The sequence below is a fragment of the Rattus rattus genome, chromosome 5 (genome assembly GCF_011064425.1).
Source record: "Rattus rattus isolate New Zealand chromosome 5, Rrattus_CSIRO_v1, whole genome shotgun sequence".
NCBI lineage: Eukaryota > Metazoa > Chordata > Mammalia > Rodentia > Muridae > Rattus > Rattus rattus.
The window spans coordinates 106561301-106584077 of NC_046158.1; the positions used below are offsets into that span (position 1 = coordinate 106561301).

General features: G+C 41.7%; 2 protein-coding genes across 5 annotated transcripts in view; both read right to left on the bottom strand.

The window, feature by feature from the left end:
• The window catches only part of Nphp1 (nephrocystin 1), a 55799-nt gene extending 40710 nt beyond the window's left edge, over positions 1-15089 (bottom strand). For all 4 annotated transcript variants that reach the window (XM_032904175.1, XM_032904174.1, XM_032904173.1 and 1 more), the window contains exons 1-6: positions 14733-15089; positions 13790-14328; positions 11557-11752; positions 7429-7502; positions 6382-6442; positions 4555-4679 (exon numbers count right to left, since the gene is read on the bottom strand). In XM_032904175.1, the coding sequence (XP_032760066.1) occupies positions 4555-4679; positions 6382-6442; positions 7429-7502; positions 11557-11625 (329 nt within the window). In that variant the 5' untranslated portion in view covers positions 11626-11752; positions 13790-14328; positions 14733-15089. The remainder of the gene's footprint in view (positions 1-4554; positions 4680-6381; positions 6443-7428; positions 7503-11556; positions 11753-13789; positions 14329-14732) is intronic.
• A 1564-nt stretch (positions 15090-16653) lies between these two features.
• Positions 16654-22777, bottom strand: part of Bub1 (BUB1 mitotic checkpoint serine/threonine kinase) — a 30702-nt gene continuing 24578 nt past the window's right edge. Inside the window, exons 19-25 of the mRNA XM_032904176.1 lie at positions 22213-22356; positions 21415-21521; positions 20953-21114; positions 20618-20775; positions 20305-20473; positions 19152-19258; positions 16654-16968 (exon numbers count right to left, since the gene is read on the bottom strand). Coding sequence (XP_032760067.1) covers positions 16773-16968; positions 19152-19258; positions 20305-20473; positions 20618-20775; positions 20953-21114; positions 21415-21521; positions 22213-22356 — 1043 coding nt within the window. The 3' untranslated portion in view covers positions 16654-16772. The remainder of the gene's footprint in view (positions 16969-19151; positions 19259-20304; positions 20474-20617; positions 20776-20952; positions 21115-21414; positions 21522-22212; positions 22357-22777) is intronic.

Genomic DNA, 22777 nt, shown 5'->3' on the forward strand with positions numbered 1-22777 from the left:
TTCTTAGATGATTACATTATAAGTAGGGTGCGTTTGCCCCATCCAGGTGTGTAGCTTGTGTTTATATCAACTGAGTTTTTGCGTTCTTTGTGAGGGTGTTTTGTGGGCTGAGAATTTACTGATATAAATCTGACTGATAAATCACAAGTCTCTAGAGTTTTGATTTTACTGGGTTACAGGGATTTGTGACAGCTAACCACAGGGGGCAGATGGCTGGGGATGTGAGCAGGATCTGTAGCAAGAGAACGATGAGATGGGTGGTCATTCCATGGGGCTAGCCACGGAGGCGGAGAGACAGCTGGGGCTAGAGAGTAACCTTTGTTAGTGTGGAATGCTACTCTACTTACCTTTAACATAACTAAGTGATGACATCACGGGCATGTCACCTTTAGTTTAACAACTGTCTCAGTAATGACAGCTGATGATCAGTAAAAATAAAAGAATCTTAGGACAGTAGAATTACACTCGTCTCCTCTGTGCTCTGCTGTGCTCCTATCACATGCGGTTAATTCAGGAGTTTCAGTTTTTCTGTCTGAATTTGTCTGCTGGGTAAAGTGAACTAGCATGTGTAGTGCCTGTGTGGTCAGCTGTGGGCATTTGCAAGGCAGCAGAAACTCAATTATCAATGCTCAGTTCCCCCTCAGGCTGACCACGGCAGCATTCTTTCCCTTTAGCTCTGAGGCAGAAAACATATGTCCTTGCTGCAGCTGACTTAACATCATAACTTCTGCATTTTTTGTGTTGTTATTGGTGGTGGTGGTATGTTTGCTTTTTACGTGGCTCCAAAATGGGTTTCTGGAGTGTTATGAAGTGCTTCTAAGTATGAGAAAGCTGGTTTTGCCTTGCAGAGATGTGCGGGGGCTAAGACTTTTCATGTGTAAATTATGGTTCTGTTGGCTTTCGGTTAGTATTAATGAATCAGTGTGCGTGTGCACATGTGTGTGATATGTCTTTAAATAGAAACACATGCAAACAATATTGTGTATTACCCTGTTGCTGAAAACACTATGACCAGAAGCTTATAGAATTCTAAACTTGTATTTTCCCTAGGTATAATTGCTTAGTAATCTCTAATTCCGTGTTCATAGCAACTTTATAAAACACAATTACTGCAAATAATAAGACTTGACTATTGTGATTGAAAATTTAATGTCAATTTAATACAAGCAAGAGTCATCTGGGAAGAGGAAACCTCAATTGAGAAAATGTCTCCATAAGATTGGGTTGCAGGCAAGTCTGGGGGCATTTTCTTAATTACTGATGGATGGGGGAAGACCCAGTCCATCATGTGTGGGTCACTCCTGGGCTGGTGGTGCTGAGTTCTATAAGAAGGCAGGCTAAGCAAACCATGGGGAGCAAGGCAGTAGGCAGTACCCCTCCATGGCTTCTGCATCAGTTCCTGCCTCCAGGTTCCTGCCATGATTAGAGTTCCTGACCTGACTTCCTTGGATGGACTGTGACTCAGGATATGTAAGACAAATAAACCCTTTCCTTCGCAAGCTGCTTTTGGTTATGAGTTTTGTCACAGGAATAGGACCAACTATATACATACGTACCCCAAACTATATACATAAGTACCCAAACTATATACATAAGAACCCAAATAAATCTTTTGCTTTACACAATCGAATGTCTTTCAAAGGCATCTAAAATAAAAAAGCTTAGTTTTTCATATTTTATTTTTCTGTCTTGTTTTTGCTGCTGTTTGCTTTGTTGGTTTGTTTGAGACATGGTCTCACTATGCAGCTTTGGCTGTCGGGACTCACTCCTGTAGACCAGGCTCACAGAGTTTGTCTGCCTTTGCCTCGTTATTGTTGGGATTAAAGGAGTGCGCCCAACACCCAGCTCATATTTTTAATTCTACCCCAGCAGCTCTCATTTATTGCAGATTGGATTTCTATATGGGGTTATTTCCTTTCAGCCTGAAAGACAGGCTGATACCTTTGTTCAGCTTTTGTCTGTCTGAAATTGCCTTTCTCTTCAGTGTCTAGAATTTGCTTCTTCTGCATGCAGAATTCTGGGTATTCTCAGTCCTTTCAAGAGGTTAGACTTGTCTTCTTTTACTAATGTGTCAACTATATTTTAAGCTGTCAGTTATCTATACATGACAGCCCCTTCTTCCTCCCCTCCCCCTCCATCTTTTCCTTATCCTCCTCTTTTCTTTTTCTCTTCCTTTTCTGCTCCTTCCCTTTCTCCTTCTACAGTGTATAAGATTAAAATTTTGGCTTTTGGGTCACAAATTCCTTCCTCAAGTGTGAGGTTTGCTATGAAACAACTCAGTGTTTACATTTTCATCTACTGTATTTTTTATCCCAGACTTTTCCTTTGTCCCTAATTTTCATTTTCCCACTTAACATCCCCATCATCTCACCCAATGTGTACATTTTTGTCTAATTTGTCAGCATATTGAAAATGCTCACATTTGGTCCAATGAGTGCCTAGGCATCACTTTCCCTTTTGGTTATATGGCACACTCCTATCTTTCCAGAGTTTTAGAGCACATCTGATTGTGGAGTTCTCATCTGTTCCATCGCCTAGCGTGTGGCCCAGCTGCAGAAGGCTCATCTGATCACCTTCCACACTAGAACTCTATAAACTCTGCTATCTCTTTCCCTTTCTCCATCTTTTCTTCCATGATGAATTTTTCCTTTCTTTTTTAAAGACTTACTTATTTTTATCTTATGTGCATTGGTGTTTGACGGCATGCATGTCTGCAGAGGGTATCAGAGCCTCTGGAACTGAGTCCCACACAGGTATGAGCTGCTCTGTAGGTGCTGGGAATTGACCCGTGATCCTTTGGGAGAAAAGCCAGTGCTCTTAACCACTGAGCCATTTCTCTAGCCCCTGAATTTTCTTTAATGTATCACTCACTGAAGTCCTTGCCAGCTAGCTCCACTGTTTGGCTCACATCTTTACTAACAACACCCCACCTGCCTATTCTGCTCATTTATCTCCCCCAAGTTTTGTCTTTGTTTTGGCATGTCTAGTAATGTTTTGTTAGATACTGTGATGGGCATACTTATATATGGGATTATATTGTGTTCTTAGAGTGCTGATATGTTTAATGTTACACAGCAGTAGCCCAGGCTGTTCTGGAACTCCCTCTGTAGATCAGGCTAGGCCTTAATCTCAGAGGTCCACCTGCCCCTGCCTCTGGAGTGCTGCGCACCCCCTCACCTGCATCTTGTTTCTTTACTCTAGGATTTAAGTCTGAATTTCTCCAGCCTTAAAATCTGTTAAGCTCTCAGCTTTCCTTCCTCTTCTTCCTCTGCTTCCTCCTCCTTCTCCTCCTCCTTCTCCTTTCCCTCCTCTTCTTTTTTTCTTTTAGTCGGGTTTTCTACATAACCCTGAATACTGGTCTGGAATACTTAGATACTGGAATATGTAAACCATGCCAGCCTCAAACTAACAAAGCCGACTCTGCCTTCTAAGTATTGGGATTCAAGGCATGCACCACCAAACCCAGTGTTCTCGGCTTCTTAGTAAAGGCCTTCTGCTTGGTCTTCAGAATCATGCCCCAGGGAGCCCAACACACAGCAGACTTCTGAACTTATCTCTCTCCAAGTCCTTTCACTCTATGGTACCAGAACTCAGTCCCAGTGGACTTAGCAACTCTAAAATGTGATCTCTGGCACCTCAGCCCTGTAAGGCTCATTTCTTGCTTAAGATTCCATTTCATCCCTAGGGAACAGGTGAAAGCCAGGGCTCAGTTTGACATCACTAGTGTAGGAAGTATGCCAGTCCAGCTTTGTGCAATGTCTTCCGAGAGCTGCACCACCCGCTATCCCCTGGATCTTAGTTATTTCTAATGGGAGCAGAAACACAACACTGGGTATTCTGTCATTCTTAATATTAAAAATCAGAAAAATTCCAGAATGTTTGCATGTATATCCATCCGAGTTCTACCTAGAGTTCAAAGTAAAAGATTGAAGAACAAGCTGGGAATGTTTGCATACCCATAATTCCAGTCCTGGAGATGCTGAGGGAGGAGGACTACAAACCCACGACCGGCCTGAGCTACACAGCAAGATCCCATCTAAACGAGTAGAACAACAGCATTTGAAGAGTCTCAATAATTGATCTTTTCTCTCCACAAGCTGGATTTGCTCATAACTACAGGGGTTATAATTTGCTCTATAGTTTGAAAAAAAAACTATTATTAATGTTCTTTCTAGCAAAAACCAAAACAAAGTACATGATCCTGCTTTCAATGTTTACACATTTATGGTCTTTGAAAGAGGAAATGGAGTAAATGGACAGCCCGAACTGCCTCCTTTGTTAGCATCAAGGCTTGCTTTTAAGGCAGCATCCATGTTTTCTAACTCGGCTTTTCAGATCTCTAGTCTATTGCCCCAGCTAGAGGACAGTCTGAGAGCTGAGACTATGATGACTCTTTATACCTCTCACAGGAGCTAACACATTCTGGAATCCATAACAAATGTCCGTGAATTGCCTGTACTGTATTTGACATTTCTGCTCACACTGTGGTATGTCTCTATTCTGAACCAAGTTTCAACGGTGCTACCACAGGCCTGAGGGAAAAAGGGAGCTTACTTGAGAGTGTCTTTCCTGCTGATGCCCACGGCAAGCTCCTGCAGCTGGCAGGCTAGCTTCTCCAGAAGAGTGTGCTCCTCCTCCTTCCTCTGCTCATAGTTCCCCACAGGTGCAGCTTCGTCAGCCTACGAGAGAATAGGGACCCGGATCATTGGAAAATCGACCCCAGGATCCCTAAACGTATTTAATGTAAAAGGATAACACCAGGGCTAGGAGATGGCTCAGTGACTAAGAGTGCTTGCTACTCCAGTGGAAGACACAGGTTAGTTAGATTCTCAGCATGCACAAGACAGCTCACAACTGCCTATATCTCTGGTTCTAAGGGATCTAATGACTTCTTCTGGTCCCTGAGGGCACTGCAGGCGCGAGGGGTGCATACAGCCAGACAGGCACACATTCACACCCAAAAAATATATTTAAAAATATAAAAGAAGCCAGGTGTTGTGGTGCACACTTTTAATCCCAGCACCCAGGAGGCAGAGGCAGGTAGATCCCTGAGTTTGAGGGCACCGTGGTTTATAATAGGACAGCCGGAGCTACAGAGTGAGACCCTGTCTTAATGAACAAACAAAACAAAACAAAAATAAATAAATAAATAAATAAATAACAAAATGTTTTAAGGAAGCATTAATTACCAATGTGAGGATACATTTCCCTTGGAGATGAGAGTTTAAAGTTCATTGACTCAGAATTCAAAGCAAATGAAAACTTTTGGATTTCTTTGGATTTTTACTCTACATTACAGATCCTTTATCGTCTCATGGGGCAGGTTTTGGTAGTAGAATATTAGGCAGCTAAGAGACAAGGAAGGCTTGTTCCTGTATTCCAGCATTTATAGGTGAGACAAGATTTCTCCCTTTGAAAACATCCTTTTGTTGTCCTTGGATGAGGAGCAATTAGGTCTTCACTGCCCCTAAAGGGCCAGCCTGCTTCTGACATGAAAGGGCCCAATGTCACTGGAGAGATCCAGGCCATATTCATGCTCAGGTGCAGGATCAACCACTCAGAACAGGTAAATGCTCCGTGGGGCCTTAGCCATGGTCACCACAGAGATCCCGGCTCGTGTTTAAACCCTGGGCAGGGCTGTCAAGAGCAAATCCCTGTTCATCTCACCTCTGCAGTCACTGATAGCAGTTATCGTGGGGGCAAGAGACCTCTTAACCAGATCTTCTCTGTCCGCACATTTTAAATCTAAGTCTAAACTGTAACACACAACTAATCCAATGCAAAAGAAAGGGAAAAACAAAACAAAACAAAACAAAACAACAACAACAACAACACCCCGTTCCCAGGTTTCCTGACTGGTGGTGCTGGGTACAGCAATAGTCTTAGTATCTGAAGTCCCAGCCGCTCTGCTTTCCAGGAAAGCCGCATCATAAACTACTGGGCAATGGTGGTGGCAGATTCTGGCTGTCCACTTGACACACCTGGCAAAGGGAATCTGCATTAAAGAACGGCCTGCATCAGACTGGCTGTCAGAGCCCCAGCTCTAGGCAGGCGGGCCTGGGTACAAGGAAGGTGAGCCTGAGAGGCAACAGTGAGCCAACCCTCTATGGCCTCTACCGTTTTTGTCTCTAGGCTCCTGCCACAGCTTCCCTTGGCGATGACTGTAATCTGTGAACTAAATAACTTTCCTCCTTGAAGTTGCTTTTAGTCATGGCATTTACCACAGCAACAAAAGCAAATTAAAGCAAATTAAATCAGCAATCTGGAGCTGTCTGTGGCTGGACATCACCCGTGATGCAAACCCAGGATCTTAGCAGCCGAAATCCATTCCCATTTAAAGTATTCGTGTAAAAGGAGATTTTGGTGATTCATCATACTCACTTTGTTTAATTTTTGAAGAGCGTTTTTATTTTCATCTACTGCCTGTTTTAACTGGATACATCTAAATTTTAAAAAGATAAAATATAGGTCAGTCCTCTATTGTCAGAACTAGGCAATACTTTTATTAAATCAGCCACAGTTTCTGAGTGGCAAGGCTAACTGGTCACCTAGAGAACAGTTGGCCACACGAAGACAGTTAAGATGTGACTATCCTGGGCAGGGACAAATGGCTTTTAGAGATTGATGACCAGGTCGTCAAATCTGGGCTCCTCAGGCCAAGATGCTAGAGATTCTACCATGGCTACGGAGGCTGACCCTGAGCAATTTTTACAGTTACTGTCATGAAGACAGCGAGCTGTCAGGTGTGGTGTGGTTTCTTCTAGATCCGTGCTGCATCTACATGGAACTTCCGGCCTCATACTGCAGAATGCAGCTAAGCACCGACTTTCCCTACAAAGAACTCAGATTTCTTAGCTGCCCTAAAACATTTGTATCGCTCTTCCCACTTTGACATCTGATTTGATTTTCTCATCTGTGTTGGCAGGCATCTCCCGGTGTTATTGTGAAGATGAAGAGAAAGTTCGCAGAGTGCCACATGTAAGGTTTAGCACAGAGAACAAACTGCGTGCAGGCTTCCCTCCTCCGGCAGAACTCTGCTTGCTCCCTCCTTCCAGTCAGACTGGGTAGAAAGCAGTATTTTAAAATACATTTCTGGGGGTTGGGGATTTAGCTCAGTGGTAGAGCGCTTGCCTAGCAAGCGCAAGGCCCTGGGTTCGGTCCCCAGCTCCGAAAAAAAGAAAAAAAATTCCACAATAAAATACATTTCTGAAATATTTACTCACTGTTTCTTTCACATTATTCTCCATTATTATTTCATTTTGGGGGAAAGGAAAAGAGTAAGAGAGAGATGGAGAGGATGATAGTGAGAGAGTGAGCAAGCAAGAGCGAGGGAAGGGGAGACTCACTAGGAAACATTAAGGAGCATGCACTGAACTAGCCCCTGGACAGGCAGGCGGGCGGGCAGCGCACATGGGCAGCACACTTTACCTTTGGTAAATATCTCTCCTTTTACTTGGTTCCAGAGCACCTGTTAGTTGGCTTTCAGTAACCAAACTATCAACCTACAACAGAAGGAGAGTTTAAAACATTGTAAAGTTCTACAGTTATCACTTCTTGATTTAAGTTTGTATTTTTGCCCTTTGTTAAATTTTATCATAGCCCCTTGGGTGGACCCTCTTCTGAGACACTAACTGCTGCTCCCCTTTCTGTCAGCCTTTGAAGCAGTTACCAAGAGATTGATGCCCCCCAAATGTCTAAAGGCAGTTTGAGTGACCTCTAAAAGGGAACTAATTGGGCTGTGGGCCATCCAACTCATCCCTCTTCTTGTGACTAAGATACCCAGACTAAAATCTTTGCATCAATAAACCTGTCTGGCTCACCAACTCAGATCAGGTTAACCCCCTTCAGGCCCAGCTGGACTCCTTGGCTGCTGCCGTGTCCCACAATTTAAAAGGACTAGATCTGACTGCTGCTAAGGATGGGACCTGTGCCCGCCTCAAACAGTGCCACTTGCATACCAATAAATTCTAACTGGTTTGAGAGGATGCCCAGAGACAGGGGCTAGACAAAACTTCAACCACAAGCCTCCTTCTATATGGGCTTCTGGTTCTCACTCATTCTGGTTCTTCCCAACCCCCTTGATCTCTCTTTCCTCCTCATTATCCTTACAGTTTTAAGCCTGTCTTTTAAATATTTTACCTACTGAAGTTCACCCTATACCCAGACAAAGGTCCCACACAAGCTCTCCCATTACTTCTAAGCCCACAACCGTTCCATTTGTTCCCGTACATCTGCAGAAAGATGTTTTGATGCTGTGGAGAAACTGGTTACAGGGGACCTTCATCCCTTCCATCCCAGCCCAGATACAACTTTTTCCCCTTTATCCTCTACTTTCTCCTATTCTTTTCATTTGGTAGCTCATTTTGGAGCAACAGACCTGACAATGGGACCAATCACTGTCATTCTGAATTAACTCTACACCCACTTTCGCTCACTGACCCACTCTCTCTCTCCTAGCCTTCCCAGAAAAGCTCCCAGTTCTACTCTATAACCAAACATCTGCTTATAGCCCTCGAAGAATTATTTTCTAAGTCTCTTCAGGAATCCAGGATGACAATACCCTGACCCAGCACAGCTGGTCAAGGTAAGACTCTCCCCTGCTATATGACCAGAGGACTCCTCTTCAATGGACCCATAGTTACCTCCTCTGACAAAGACCCTGCTCAGCAGAAAACAGCTATATACCCCTGCCCTGCATTTTTTTTTCTTCTTCTTCTTTTTTCTTTTTTTCGGAGCTGGGGACCGAACCCAGGGCCTTGCGCTCGCTAGGCAAGCGCTCTACCACTAAGCTAAATCTCCAACCCCTGCATTTTTTAATATTCTCTCAGATTAGGTATAAACTAACTAAAATATAACAATAACTAAATACATATATTAATTATCCAAATCCAGTAAGTTTATGTGTGTGTGTGTGTGTGTGTGTGTGTATGAGAGAGAGAGAGAGAGAGAGAGAGAGAGAGAGAGAGAGAGAGAGAGAGAGAGAGCCTTGCTATGTAGCCTAGGCTAGATTCCCAAATGCTGGGATTACAGGCATGTGCCATCATGCCCGACTATTTTTATAAAGTACTTCTGAAGCTTCCCCTGGCTTTCTTATTGTCTCTGTAATTTAAAATTAGATCCAGAACTCCATGTTAGAAGTCTACTAAACTCTATGAAATCAGTATTCCACCATTTTATTTGTATTCTTCCAGAAGATAGTAGTTTGCTTTTTTTTAATCACTGTGATTCAAATATAAAGTTGTCTACATATTTGCCAAATCTTTTGTACTTTAAATTTTTAAAATTATGTTTCAGCTGATAAAAAAGTATACTATCAGAACACAATCCAAGAATGGAGTCATGTGAGGAGAAGTCTGAGTGCTTGTGAGGAATTTTCTTCAAAACATGGAATTGCTCTTGGAATGTGTTTTTATGCTCTTCCCAGGTGTAGCTGATAGACATGAGTTTATTTCAGCTGTGTTATTCATGTGCCTCTATGGAAACACGTTTTTTAGGCCTGTCCTTGTGATTGTACACAGCTTAAACTTATGAGAACTTTACTCACGTGACCTTCCTAACCCTCAGAGTATAAATCGTCTGATGCTCTGAATAAAGTTGGCTAGTGCATGAGGCTGTAGTCCACCCATATATTGGTTCCATTCCCCTAGATCCCATCACCTCCACAGTTGAAACACTACATATTTAAGGATGACATTTGAATATAAGTAAGCATATTTAAATCCAGGTAATCATACGTATCTTCTCAAAAGGATCACTTCTTTATGGTGAAAACACACAAAATTTTGTATTTTTAAAACAAAAATCTAAAACTGGATAACATATGAACATCAGGAAGTCTCTTAATCTGTTAAAGGTTATTAAATGAGTTATCTAGTGAAAAACTATGTGGTGCTGGATCACAGACTTAAAAAGTAAACTAGCTGGGCATGGTGGTGCATGCCTTTAATCCCAGCTCTCAGGAGGATGTCTGTGAGTTTGAGGCCAGACTGGTCTACTTAAGTGCAAGACTAGTCAGAGCTACATAGTTAGACCCCTTCTAAAGGAAATCAACAATTTCAGAAAACAAATAACAGTCTATTAGTGGCTATTACTTCTTCTCCTTTTTGAGATTATAATATAATTACATCATTCTCCCCTTGGATATGTTTAAGAGTAATAGGAATTCAGTGTCTTGAGAAAGAATACCTATAGGCAAACAAGAACCATTAGTAGTTTGCGCACACACTAGCCCGCCTTGCGTTCCCACTCATCTTTTTGTATACACTATGAATAAATGTTACTGAAATAGTGTGCATTCCACTTCACATTCTTTTACCTCTGTATTTATTTCTCTTATATGTGTATGAGTATTTTGCCTGCATGCATGTCTGTGCGTCACATGCGTGCTTGGTGCCCGCATCAGAATCAGGCATCAGACCCTCAGGAGTTAGACAACTGTGAGCCACCATGTGGGTGCTGGGAACTGTACTAGGGACCTCTGGAAGAAAGGCCAGTGCTCTCAACCATGGGGCCATGTCTTTAACTCCTTATACTCCGTTTCTAACTTGATTTCTTATCTTAAGTATTTACACTAGAAGCTCTAGAAAAAAATCTCCTCGTAGCACTATCAGATTCCATCAGATGATAGCCGGTAGGTAAGGAATTACAAATGACATCACCAAGGAAAACCACAGCCCTGTCTTGGTAGCTGTGTCTCCTGACAGTCCTTTGTGGTTAAACACTCTGCAAGCTGCAGTTAGATTGTCCCTGTTATAACAGAACCAAGGAGGCCAGAACACTCAGTTGTCACACATGTGTAAAAGGGCTGCATTCTCAAAAGGCTCCCCTTCATTATGTGCTTTGTTTGCTATATAAACTTGTTTTAAGTTTTTGTGTCCTGTCACTAAATCTTTTTCCTCAAGACAAGAACTGAGGAGCTCTATGTAATAATAATGCATTTATGGAGAAGCTTATCCATCCCCAATACTGGTCATGTATTCATATCCAGTTTCTTTTATTAAAAACATCTCTGCCCAAACTTAAAATTATTACAAGCGGTTGATTCCTGCAAATGTAATCATCCAGCCTAGAAGGATCAATGTTTTGCTATATCTTGTTAAACTGCTACCCCAGAAATGCTGTAGCTCATATATTATAGCTTATACATTGCCCGTTTCATCACGTCTTCCATGCACCGAGCTTTGTGATTTAACAATCTTTGCGATCTTACCTCTTTTGTGTTTGATCACCTTTGAAATGAACTTTTCTTAAATTACTAATCTTCTGTCCTGGGTTAGTTTATTAAGACTATACATTGACACCTGTTACACTTTGAGAGAGTGATGAATTTCAAAGGAGAGGGGCGCAGGGATGGGTGGATCTGGCTAGTTTAGACATGAGTGGGAGGGATGAAGGGTGTTGAGGGCTGGTGAGTCGTTAGACTGAGTTCTTAGTTGGCTCGCAAGGCTTTCTGGAGGTTTTATCTATGGCGGGGGCCCGGGTTTTATCTATAGCGGCCGCCGGGCACTTGTCTCCTGGTGAGGGGCTGGGGTGTGGGGCCCTCTCCCCCGGACCTACCTGCAGCTTCAGCTCCTGCCCGCGGCGCCTCAGCGCCTGCAGCGGGTCCCGCGGCCGCCGGGCGAGCATTGGCCTAGCCGCCGCCGGCGGGACCGCGCCGGTTGCCAGGGAAACCAAAGCAAGGGCTCAGCAAGATGACGCTATCAGCGGGCGCCACCACCCCGTGCCAGGGATTGCGCTAAACGGTCCGTTTAGGCTTTGGAAAAAAAAAAAAAAAGTACTTTCCTCTGGATTCCTAGGGATAGTAGAGGTCCCCGGGAGTCCCCAACTGCACGTCTCGTAACTATCACGACCTAACCCTCTGCGGTGCTCTGTTCTACACAGCTTTCCGAAGCCAGATCTGCGAAACTAACCTTCAAAGTAGTTCTAGCATGGAAAACCTTCTGAGCTACAGAAGCTTTCCCGTGGCATTTATGGGATTTGGTTTTGCTGCACTTTCACCCTGAAGATGGTTTTTATTGTTTGCCTCATTGTGTAGCCCTGAATTCGCAAAAATTCACGGGCCTTTCTGCCTCCCTAGTACTGGGATTAAACGTATGTGCCATCACACTTGGCCAGAGACGGTTTTAGAATCTTGCCATTTGGGGTATTTCTGAAAATTTCATTAAAATTTTCAGGTGGCCCATCCTCAATTCTATGGAGGTGGTGATTCTGCCATGTGGGGCAAGCCTTGAGAAATAGATTTCTCAAGAGCCCTAGTTTTATTCACTTTCAGGAAAGGTGGTAGTTCTTCCCTTGAGACTCAACCCTTAAACTCGACAGCAACGTTGGATTTAAGAATGGCGATAGTCCAAGCGCACCACTGGATAGCGCCGGTATGTTATTGCCAAGGTATCTATCTATTATCGTGACTCCTGGCTTCCAATTTATGGGTAAGATACCAAGTCCATGGAAGACTTCTGGTGTGGGGGAGGAGGGTGTTTGGTTTCGGACCTGGGACTAGGGACTGAGGTGCATATTTTACATATCAAAGCAGACTGGGTCTCCAGATTCTCCCAGGATCCCTCAGCCCTTATCTGACATACCCTGCCCCTAACTTTGAACTTTTCAGCCCAGATGCAGGGCCGCCCTTTACCCAGAGGCTCTTAAGTAATCCAGACGTTTTGGTCACTCTCTCCCCCTCCCTCCTCCTTGCTCTCGCTTTTTCTCTTTCCCTTCCCCTTCCCCCACTTCTCTCTTCCCAAGGTAATTTCCTTAGGGTCTTTGAACTCTCTAATTTGGCTTGAATTAGCTCATTTCGCTGGTGTTAAAATAACTTATCAGAGGGAACGTCATATACTTAAGTATGAAAGTTGAAGGAAAAGAAATGTGATACAAAGTGATGTCCAGCGGAATGGTCCACTACAAAGCTGGGGACACATAGGACATACAAACAGGTGGTAGTAGAGAGCAAGATTAGCACAGCATAGGGCACCAGAATGTCTGAGCGGGATGCCCAGAAGTGACTTAGAAAAGGATGAACATATCCGCATGCTGCACTTAAGCAATGAGAAAAGAGGGCTGATGACATGGCACTGTGGTTTAGATGCTCTTGCTCAGGACCCAGGTCCAGTTCCCTGCATCCATGGCAGCTTGTAACTGCCTTAGAACTCCAGTTCCAGGGGATCTGACACCTTCCTCTGACCTCTGCAGGTACCAGGCGCCCATGTAGTACACGGACGTGCATGCAGGAAAAACACTCATACTCATAAAATAAAAAAAAATCATAAAAAAGCCAAAACAGTGCAAATATCAGGTCTTCCAAGAACAGGCCCAGAGGCAGAACTAGTCTAGTCACAAGTCAATTTACCCCCAAATTTTCAGTTTAGGACAAAATGTACTTCAAGAAACCTCCCCAACTAGGCCTCAGGAAGTGATGTTGACTATAAAGCTTACCTGCTCACTTAGGAAAATGCCTACTGCACATGCATGAAGCTCTGGCTTCAAACCCCCAGCATCCATATAAAAACCTGGGGTGGGACAGGCACTCTGTAATACTGGTGCCCAGGACCATGAGTTTGTATTCCCGGAACCCACTATGGAAGTAGCAGTCCCTAGGACAAACTTCCAGTCTACACCTACATATACAGTCACACATGCACGCATACACACGTGGATATACATTCAGTACACACACTACACATACACAAGGGAAAACAGACAGTGAACAGTTGAGGAAGACACCTGACGACCTCTGGTCCCCACACAACTGCTCACCACCACCACCCACAGGCAAGTAAGAACCCCCTTCTACCTCAAAGATCTTCAGCTAGTCTCAGTGAGGGGTGCTGACTAGAGCTTCAGTCAACTAAAGGATGGTGCTCTAAAAGCCTGCATTTCAGTCCTTGCTGGATTCATAGAATAAGAACAAAGTCAGAAATAAGGCTTAATAATCCTAGGAAAATGGGCCATGGTGTTTTCCTGAAGAACAAACTGATTTTCTTCTTTAAAAATGAGGACAATGTGTCAGTGCAAATATCTTGCATTTGTACTGCTTAATTCAGGCATTTGACACAGTCACTAGCTTTTCTGATATGTCCAGAAAAATGACTCATCGTGGTCCCTTGATCAGATCCAGGCTGTATTCAAGGATGTGAGATTCTATCAGAAAGTCTCTGCTTTCATGCTTCAAGTCTCTTACAGCAGCAAACTGAATGGGAGGCAAAACACTGCTTTCCTTTGTGAGGAGGAAAAAAATGATTCAAAGATGTTTAAAATTTTTTATTTTAAAAATAGATTCATAAAGTGCAAGAAATGTTTTCTTTCCCGTGCTTTATATCCATCTTCGACAAGCTGTTGAAAAACAGAAAAAAAAAAAAAAAATCAGCAACACACTATCTTTAACTTCAAATTTCCGTACTGTGATGGCAGACCATGAACTAAGAGAAGAAAACTATAGCACTGAAGAATAACTATGATGAAATAAATGAAAAGCTCTTGACATCCACGCTAAAAAGCTATTGTGGAACTATAAATGAATGTGGGGGCTGGGGCGTGAAATACCCCCTCCCTCATTTCGAAGTTAAAAGTAAAGGTGCAAGGGTTGGGGATTGAGCTCAGTGGTAGGCCCTGGGTTCGGTCCCTAGCTCCGAAAAAAAAAAAAAAAAAAAAAAAAAAAAAAAAAGTAAAGGTGCAACTGCATCGCACGTGGTAAAACACTCCCATTAAATACCCTCAGTAAACTGAGCTGTTAATACCTGAGCACAGGCTGTTAGCGAAGACAAAACTATTTTCTTTCTGAGGTCTGGAAGCAAGCCACGTTCCTGCAAGCCGTGCAAGGACGAGCCGGGACTCAGGGCGTGTAGTCGCGCAGCTCCCCGGATCCGGGCTGCGCGAGGCTTGGAGAGAACCCAACGTGCTCAGGCCAGGTCCAGCTTTTTCTGAGTCGTCGCCAGCTTGTCCTGCAGCCTCCGCTTCCTCCAGTCCAGGTAACGCCTCCGCAACCGATTCGCTTGCCAGCCCAGGACCACTCCAGAGGCGAAAGCCACTAGCACAGACACCTGCAACGTCCTCTCAGACACATCCGCCATTGCAAACGCTCAGCATGCAGTAGAGTGAGCTACGGAATGGCGCGAGGATCAAATGCCAGAGCGCTCTCTTGAGGCCCGCTCTGAGTCTGCGCGAGCCAAGGACACAGCGTTTCCTGGCTCTTAGGTCAGTTTCACTGCGAGATAATCTTGGTTTGTGAATACGCTCTGCATTTCTTCTACATTTCTTGTTTGACATTAGTCATATATTCATTTGCATCATTCCTGAAGTGCTGTCATCTACTACTGTTCTTTTTTCTTATCTAAGCTTTCTGGTAACTCGATTTTTAAAATAAGCAAATAGAGAAAAAATTTAATAACACTCAAAATGAACAAATTTAGATGAAATTGCCTTTAATAATATACTTTAAAATCCCAGTACATAGGGTGTTTTTATTTCAATATATAATCATCCTCCAGGTTACTAGTGTCATGCAATAACCACAACTCCCCTCTGCCAGTCAATAAATGGAATAAGTGAAAGTTGCCAGACCTCTAAGTACTTAAAAGAGAGCATTCAATATACTTAGCCATGAGAGAAATGCCGACCCAAACTTCCTTTTTCTCACCCTCATCAGAACATCTATCACTAAATGAGACAAAAATGTGAGCATGTGAGTAAAGAGGAATTTTTTATTCATTATTGGTTGAAATGCAACCTAGTATGGCCATTGTGGAATCAGTATGGTGGTCTCTTAAAAAACAAACAGAAAGAAAGAAAACCAGAACTGTTTATGACCTAGCTTCCCACTCCTGGGCACACAAAGGATTCAATCTTCTACAAGAGCAACATGCACATCCATGTCAACTGTTCCTCTATTCACAACAGCAAGGAAACAGAATCCGCTCAGATGTTTATCAACCAACTGATGGATGTGTAATGTGTATGTATCATATATAACACAATTCTGCTCAGATGTACACCATGAAATTTGTATGAAAATAGATAGAAGTTATAAGGAACTCAGTCAGAAAGACAAAAAGTTTCTCTCATATGCAGACCCTAACATAATGTTTATATCATATAAATGGGATGGAAAATAAGTGTGGGTTATGAATTAAAAAGACCTTAAGGGAAAAAGATGTTGAGAAAGGAGGAAGGGACAGATGAGACATGAAAGCTATGGGGTGTGAAAGAGAACAAAGGGGCCAGAAGGATGGGGAAGAAAAATCAACAAACACAATTTTTTTTTCTTAAAATGCCAAAAGGAAACTTAATCCTACATATGCTAATTAAACTTTTAATTCTTTTTTGTTTACTTTTGACTTAAATAGGTCAGTGTTTAAAAAGGTGATTTCTAGCAGGGAATGTTGGTGCACCCCTGTAATCCCAGCACTTGGGAGGCAAAGGCAGGCAGTTTTCTATGAGCTCCAGGCCAGGATGGTTTACAAATCAGATCCAGAATAGCCAGAGCTCTGGCTACACTGAGAAACCCTGTCTTAGGGTTGGGGGCAGGGGAATGACTTCTAGGAAGCATTTAAATTTGAATCATTCTCATGAAGACTTGTACACCAAAAGCAAGCCAACAGATCAGCTAGCTTACATGGGTCTCCTTTCTTTGTTAGAATATTTATAACAACTAGGTCACATGGGTGTATCATATGAGCTTTATTTTTTAACATACATAAATAATAAGTATGAAAAAATAGGATCCAAAGTGAGAGTTTAAATTTACAAAGTATGTTTTGGAGAAGGTCCATATTCATATTTTATTTTTTTGAACGCTTATATTCTGAAAGAAGCACAATTAGCCTATTGCGCAAGGTCTTAATTTTGTTGGAATATTGTTGTTCAAGTAACTTGTTCATCTTTTGTCTCAGAAAATCCAAAGATGGAAGATTATGACAATCCGGTATATTCAACATGATGTGAAAGAATTCCTCCCACATATCCAAATGAGGAAGCCTGAAGAGACAGATATTACAATAGATAAAATGCAACCTTCAACATATATAACAAGTTCTACCTTGTATAGGTGTGGACATGTTAAAAGAACAACTCTCATCTACTTGTATCTTAGCCAATCAAGAATCCATCTCAAATAGAAGAAATTAAAAATCCAACCACATGTCTAAAAATATGATTTAAATTAGCCTTTTTGTAATAGTTCTTCGGTAGAAAATTTTTTTTAAAGAATAATCTTTCTTCTTTTGGCTTCCCGAGTATATCACATGGCCAGAATCTGATAATCTAGTTAATTGGTTTTTAATAAGCTCAACTGCATACATATGTGGCAAGACTGGATAGACAGCCTGAACTATTTAAGATACAGCTCACACTTCAGGGTCCTAGCTCCTTTTTTTTTTTTTTAATTTTTTTTTTTTTTTTTTTATTAACTTGAGTATTTCTTATATACATTTCGAGTGTTATTCCCTTTCCCGGTTTCCGGGCAAACATCCCTCTTCCCCCTTCCCTTCTTTATGGGTGTTCCCCTCCCCATCCTCCCCCATTGCCGCCCTCCCCCCAACAATCTAGTTCACTGGAGGTTCAGTCTTAGCAGGACCCAGGGCTTCCCCTTCCACTGGTGCTCTTACTAGGATATTCATTGCTACCTATGAGGTCAGAGTCCAGGGTCAGTCCATGTATAGTCTTTAGGTAGTGGCTTAGTCCCTGGAAGCTCTGGTTGCTTGGCATTGTTGTACATATGGGGTCTCAAGCCCCTTCAAGCTCTTCCAGTTCTTTCTCTGATTCCTTCAACGGGGGTCCTATTCTCAATTCAGTGGTTTGCTGCTGGCATTCGCCTCTGTATTTGCTGTATTCTGGCTGTGTCTCTCAGGAGCGAGCTACATCCGGCTCCTGTCGGTCTGCACTTCTTTGCTTCATCCATCTTGTCTAATTGGATGGCTGTATATGTATGGGCCACATGTGGGGCAGGCTCTGAATGGGTGTTCCTTCTGTGTCTGTCCTAGCTACTTTTTAAAAACATTTTTGAAATGATTTTATTTATTTAATGTATGTGAGTACACTGTCGCTTTCTTCACACACACCAGAAGAGGGCATTAATCCCATTATAGATGGTTATGAGCCACCATGTGGTTGGTGGCTGGGAGCTGATTAGGACCTTTGGATGAGCAGTCAGTGTTCTTAATCGCTGAGGCATCTCCCCAGTCCTGGCTCCTGGCTACTTATAGTAGCTAAACTAATTGAAGGGGGGAAAAAAACCTCTCCAAATATGAAGAGAAGACCTCAGGGAGAAAGCAGAACATAGTAAAACGTCACTCCAGATGGAAAATGAGAAGGAAGCTTTGTGCTATGCTACTGGCAACAGATGGAAGCCTTCTGAACCCTCTGGTCCTTTGATAATGAGTGAGAGAAGCAACGAAGTGAAATGAAGTCTCACTGAATTTGATGGCTCTAAACAATAAAAATATCTGTTCTAAGTTTTCTTTTGGGTGAACCTACTGTACATGATATCAAATTTCTGCCAACTCTTCCTTTTCTGCTTTGGAAGTGGGTGGGGAGAAATCAGGAAATTTCTGTCAAATTTTCTCAAGAAGAAACAAACACGTAAAATTCCATTGGGCTATACATGAGTGCTTTTTTTTTCTATATAGGTTTTTATATCTCAAAAAAGTTAGTGATATATGGAAACAGGCATACGTAGCCTAATTAGCTTCAACTTGATATCACCAGTATTATGTTTACAGAGTGTAACTCTGGAAACAATACTAACACAACAAGCTCCAGACCAATCAGTAACTTCCAAGCATTTCATACTAAAGTCACATATGGCTGGAGCTTAATAGAAGTTCCCCCCTTCTTATAATTAACAAAACAGCTTCATCTGTGTTATTTCTCTTGCTTATAAAATTTGAAAAGGCAGGATCATTATTATTCTCATTTATGTACACAAGAAAATAAACAAAACTGCAAGGCTCACCAATATTGACCTCATTTAAAAAGTCAAAAACGGGATGCCACCTGCATGTCCAGGTTTCACGAGCACACTGAATGCTAGATTTGTTCAGAGTCTAATGTCAGGATTGTGCTCTGTCCCTACACTGTCCAGGCTCATTTTCTGAGCTAGATAAAATATAATATTTTACTGTTATTATTTTGTCACTGTAGCACCAATTCCAATAACCTACCTTCTAAAAAGACCTTCAGGTTTCCAGACTCCTCCTTCATTTTTTACTTTCATGTAAGTGCCAAAGAGCATACAATATATTGATGCAGCAACTCCATAGTAATCAACCTATGAAGAAAACAGATATATGCATTATGAAGAGTAACTCACCTGTGAGTATATTAAAATATGTCTCTAACTTAGAAGCTAAATGATCACAGTATTTTAGGTTCACAGAATCCCAAAAGCCAATGATTTGCTTCACTGAATGCCTGTCCAAGCTCTCATTGAGGCTTCTATGAACATAAACACTACTGCCTCTAAGGTAACCCTTTGGGAAGCTCTACCATCATTTAAATAATGTCTTCCGCAAGTCCCCTGTTTTATCATTTCCTGCTTGGCACAAACACACACAGCTTGGCAGTTCTTCCAATCCTATCCCCTGGGACTCTGGTGGTTACTGTATAACTGCACACCAGTGTCTCTGTGTGATATGTTCATAATAGAATAGAACATTCTAGCATGGTCCAAATCTGTAGGATAGTAAACTATCCATTCTTCATGTATTCATCTACCTGAAGCCTTACTGTTGTAACCAAATAAGGTAAGGCCCTCTTTTGTGCTCCCTTTATTATGGGCTTCTGGAAGTCACAGTTCTCTATCTGGAAACTAGGCAGCTGTTTGTTTTATTAACCCAGGCTCAAAACAAATTTATCCTAATTAGTATTATCTTCTTTGCTTGCCAGCTAAAATTACTTTGTTGAAACTTCTGAAAAATTTCTACAGAATATATTTGTTTTCCTGATCTGCTGACAGAATCTGAACTAATAAGGAAGACTGTTCAGAAGTAGAATTTCTTCTTCCTCTTTAGCCTTACTTTCTACCTTTCTTTCAGTGCCCAAGAGACTAATTTAAACTATCTGGCACTTTAAACTCATAAGTCTGGTAAGTGTAATAAAGAAAATGTTTTCAAATCTCTTGCTTTTATGCCAGGTGATGGTAATGGCACATGGCTTTAATCCCAGCATTTGGGAGGCAGAGGCAGGCAATCTCTGTGAGTTCAAAGCCAGCCTGGCCTACAGAATAAGTTCCAGGTAGCCAGGGTTACACAGATTAATCTTGTCTCAAAAAACCAAAAACAAAAGAAAACAAAACCTCTTGCTTTCCTTCCATACCTGGTAGTTCCATGGCTTGTTACTGAGCATCTCAGGACACTGAAAACCAGATGTTTCACACTTTCCTGTAAATACAGTTCCTTTAGGGAAAAGTTTCATATCTATACTCTGACCCAGGTCAATCAATGTCAAGCCGGTAGCTAAGTCTTCATCATCCTGTTCCAAAAGTCTACATTAAATACAAACAAGAATCAGGATCTATGAGCACAAATTAACAAAAGGATACCTAACAAAACAAAGGATAATAAACAATTCCTAAAGGGAAGACAAAGTGAAATATGAGGGAAGACCTCCATTAAAGTGCTATACTTACCTGTGTCCTAGTATGAAGTTATCTGGCTTAATGTCTCCATGAATGATTTCGCAGCTGTGGACTTGTTCAACCATGTAAAGCATTCTGATAGCGAAAGTAATGACGAGAGCTTGGGGCATCACTTTCTCAGAGGTATTTTTATAGAGGTTAATGACATTCTAAAAATAAGGCAAATGGCACCCTCAGTTGGTTGTAGAAGATCAATGAAATTTCAAGTCAAGGCCTTTACCCCTGCTCTCTATTTCAACAAAAGTTCCAACTATGAAAAACAGTGTGGGTAAAAACCAGAAATGCACATACATTTCATGTTCACAGTATAAAAATTAGATACTTACTAGTAACGTCCCATAGCTGTAGAGCTCCCCTACTAATATGCTGCCATTCTGGAATAAGTGAGCAGAATAAAACTTGATGAACATGTGATGTACTTCTGGCTTTAGTCTTTCCATCAGCTGCATCCCAATGTAGAATTCCCAGGAGTTGGCAGGTTTTTGCACCTGCAAATCAAATCAGGTATGTGAGACACATATCCTTATCCACATTCTGTAAAAGAATAGCAACAAAGCAACTCCTCCCAATAAGGATGTGGACAAAAAAATGAGGATAAGCTTAGCAATGGTCAGAAATATAAAGTGTGCAGGGTAATCTTAGTGGTAAGATTAATTCTTAATCTTCACAGCATAACTGTTGACTAGGGCCTCACTGACATCAGTATTTAAAGGGGAGTCAGCAGGGGAGGCTAACAACTTCCAAAAATTCACATCTACATTATACGAGAAGTTATTCATATCATTTACCTTCAAAATACATTTCTGTTTACTTTTGGTATCTCCATGAATAGCTTCAAAGACTTGAGCAAAGGCTCCTTCTCCAAGAAGTTGATTCACATAGACCAGCAAAGAACCTTGGAAAACGATACGAAAAACTGACAAAAGGCTGTAAGGACTATCAAAGTGAAGAAATCCCAGTGCCATTTTAAAAAATAGGTATAATCTGGGGGACGTTTTCCCAGACTTAAATGAAAGTAAAACATACACCTACCACGAAAGAACTTCCTCAACAAATTCTAAAGAGCGGAGAAAGCAGCCCTGATGCCTCAGTATACTTAGATACGTGGCCTTGGGCCCTAGCCCTTACATTACCTGCAGTACCTCCTGTGTACAATTGTTGAGGTACCAGGAAGAACATATAGAAATCCGTAAAGCCTTTTGGGAAATATGTATATTTTACAGGAGAATAAAAAAAGAAAAGCATAAGTGCATAAATACCTTTAACAGTTTAGAATGGTTAGGTCAATTTTGTATTTTAGACGTTTTTGATTTAGGGGTTGTGAGCTACCCAACATGAGTGCTGAAAGCCAAACTGAGGTCTCCTGAAACCTCTTAATCTCTGAACATCTCTATCCAGGAGTATATGTATTTTTATGATAAATTAAAGTCCCAACAGCAATCACAATTCCAATATCATTGTTTAACGAAATTTCTCAATACGGCAGATACTAACTCTTGAAGGTGGAAAGGGTAGGAGAATATCAGAGTTACTAACAGTTTCTCACAAACAAGAATTTGAAATTCTATTATCCATATCATTCTTACCCAACTGGAATTCTGTCTTGGTCTTGATGGCTGGAAGTTTACTCTGCCACTCAAAAGTATTTGAATAGGAAGTAACTGGCTTAGAAAGCCCAGATAGAAGTTTAAGAATCAATTCATCATCCCATGGGTTCTCAATAGTAAAGACTTAAATAGGAAAAATAAAAAAAGAAATTCAGCATTCAAATATTTTAACTGAAATCTTAGTAAGTACATGTATTCACTAAATATGCTTTCAAGCTCTTACCCCATGTACAGCATTGATTCAATTAAGAAGCTAAAAGCAGTTCTGTCATTTCTGCCACATGAAGTCTACAAATTTAGGTTGACTATCCAGTTGTGACAAAGGGAATCAACTAGCTGCTTTTTGACTCATCTGGACCTACCTTTAAAAAGTATAGCTGCACACCTTAAAGATACACACATGAACACTAACTGCTCCTTCTGGGCTCAGACATACTCTTTGTTTTCCCCACTAATACACATACACTACTTAACAAAGAATTTGCATGGAAGAGAATACTGTGTATAGGAAACAATTCCTAAGGGGAAGACAAATTTAGTGTTA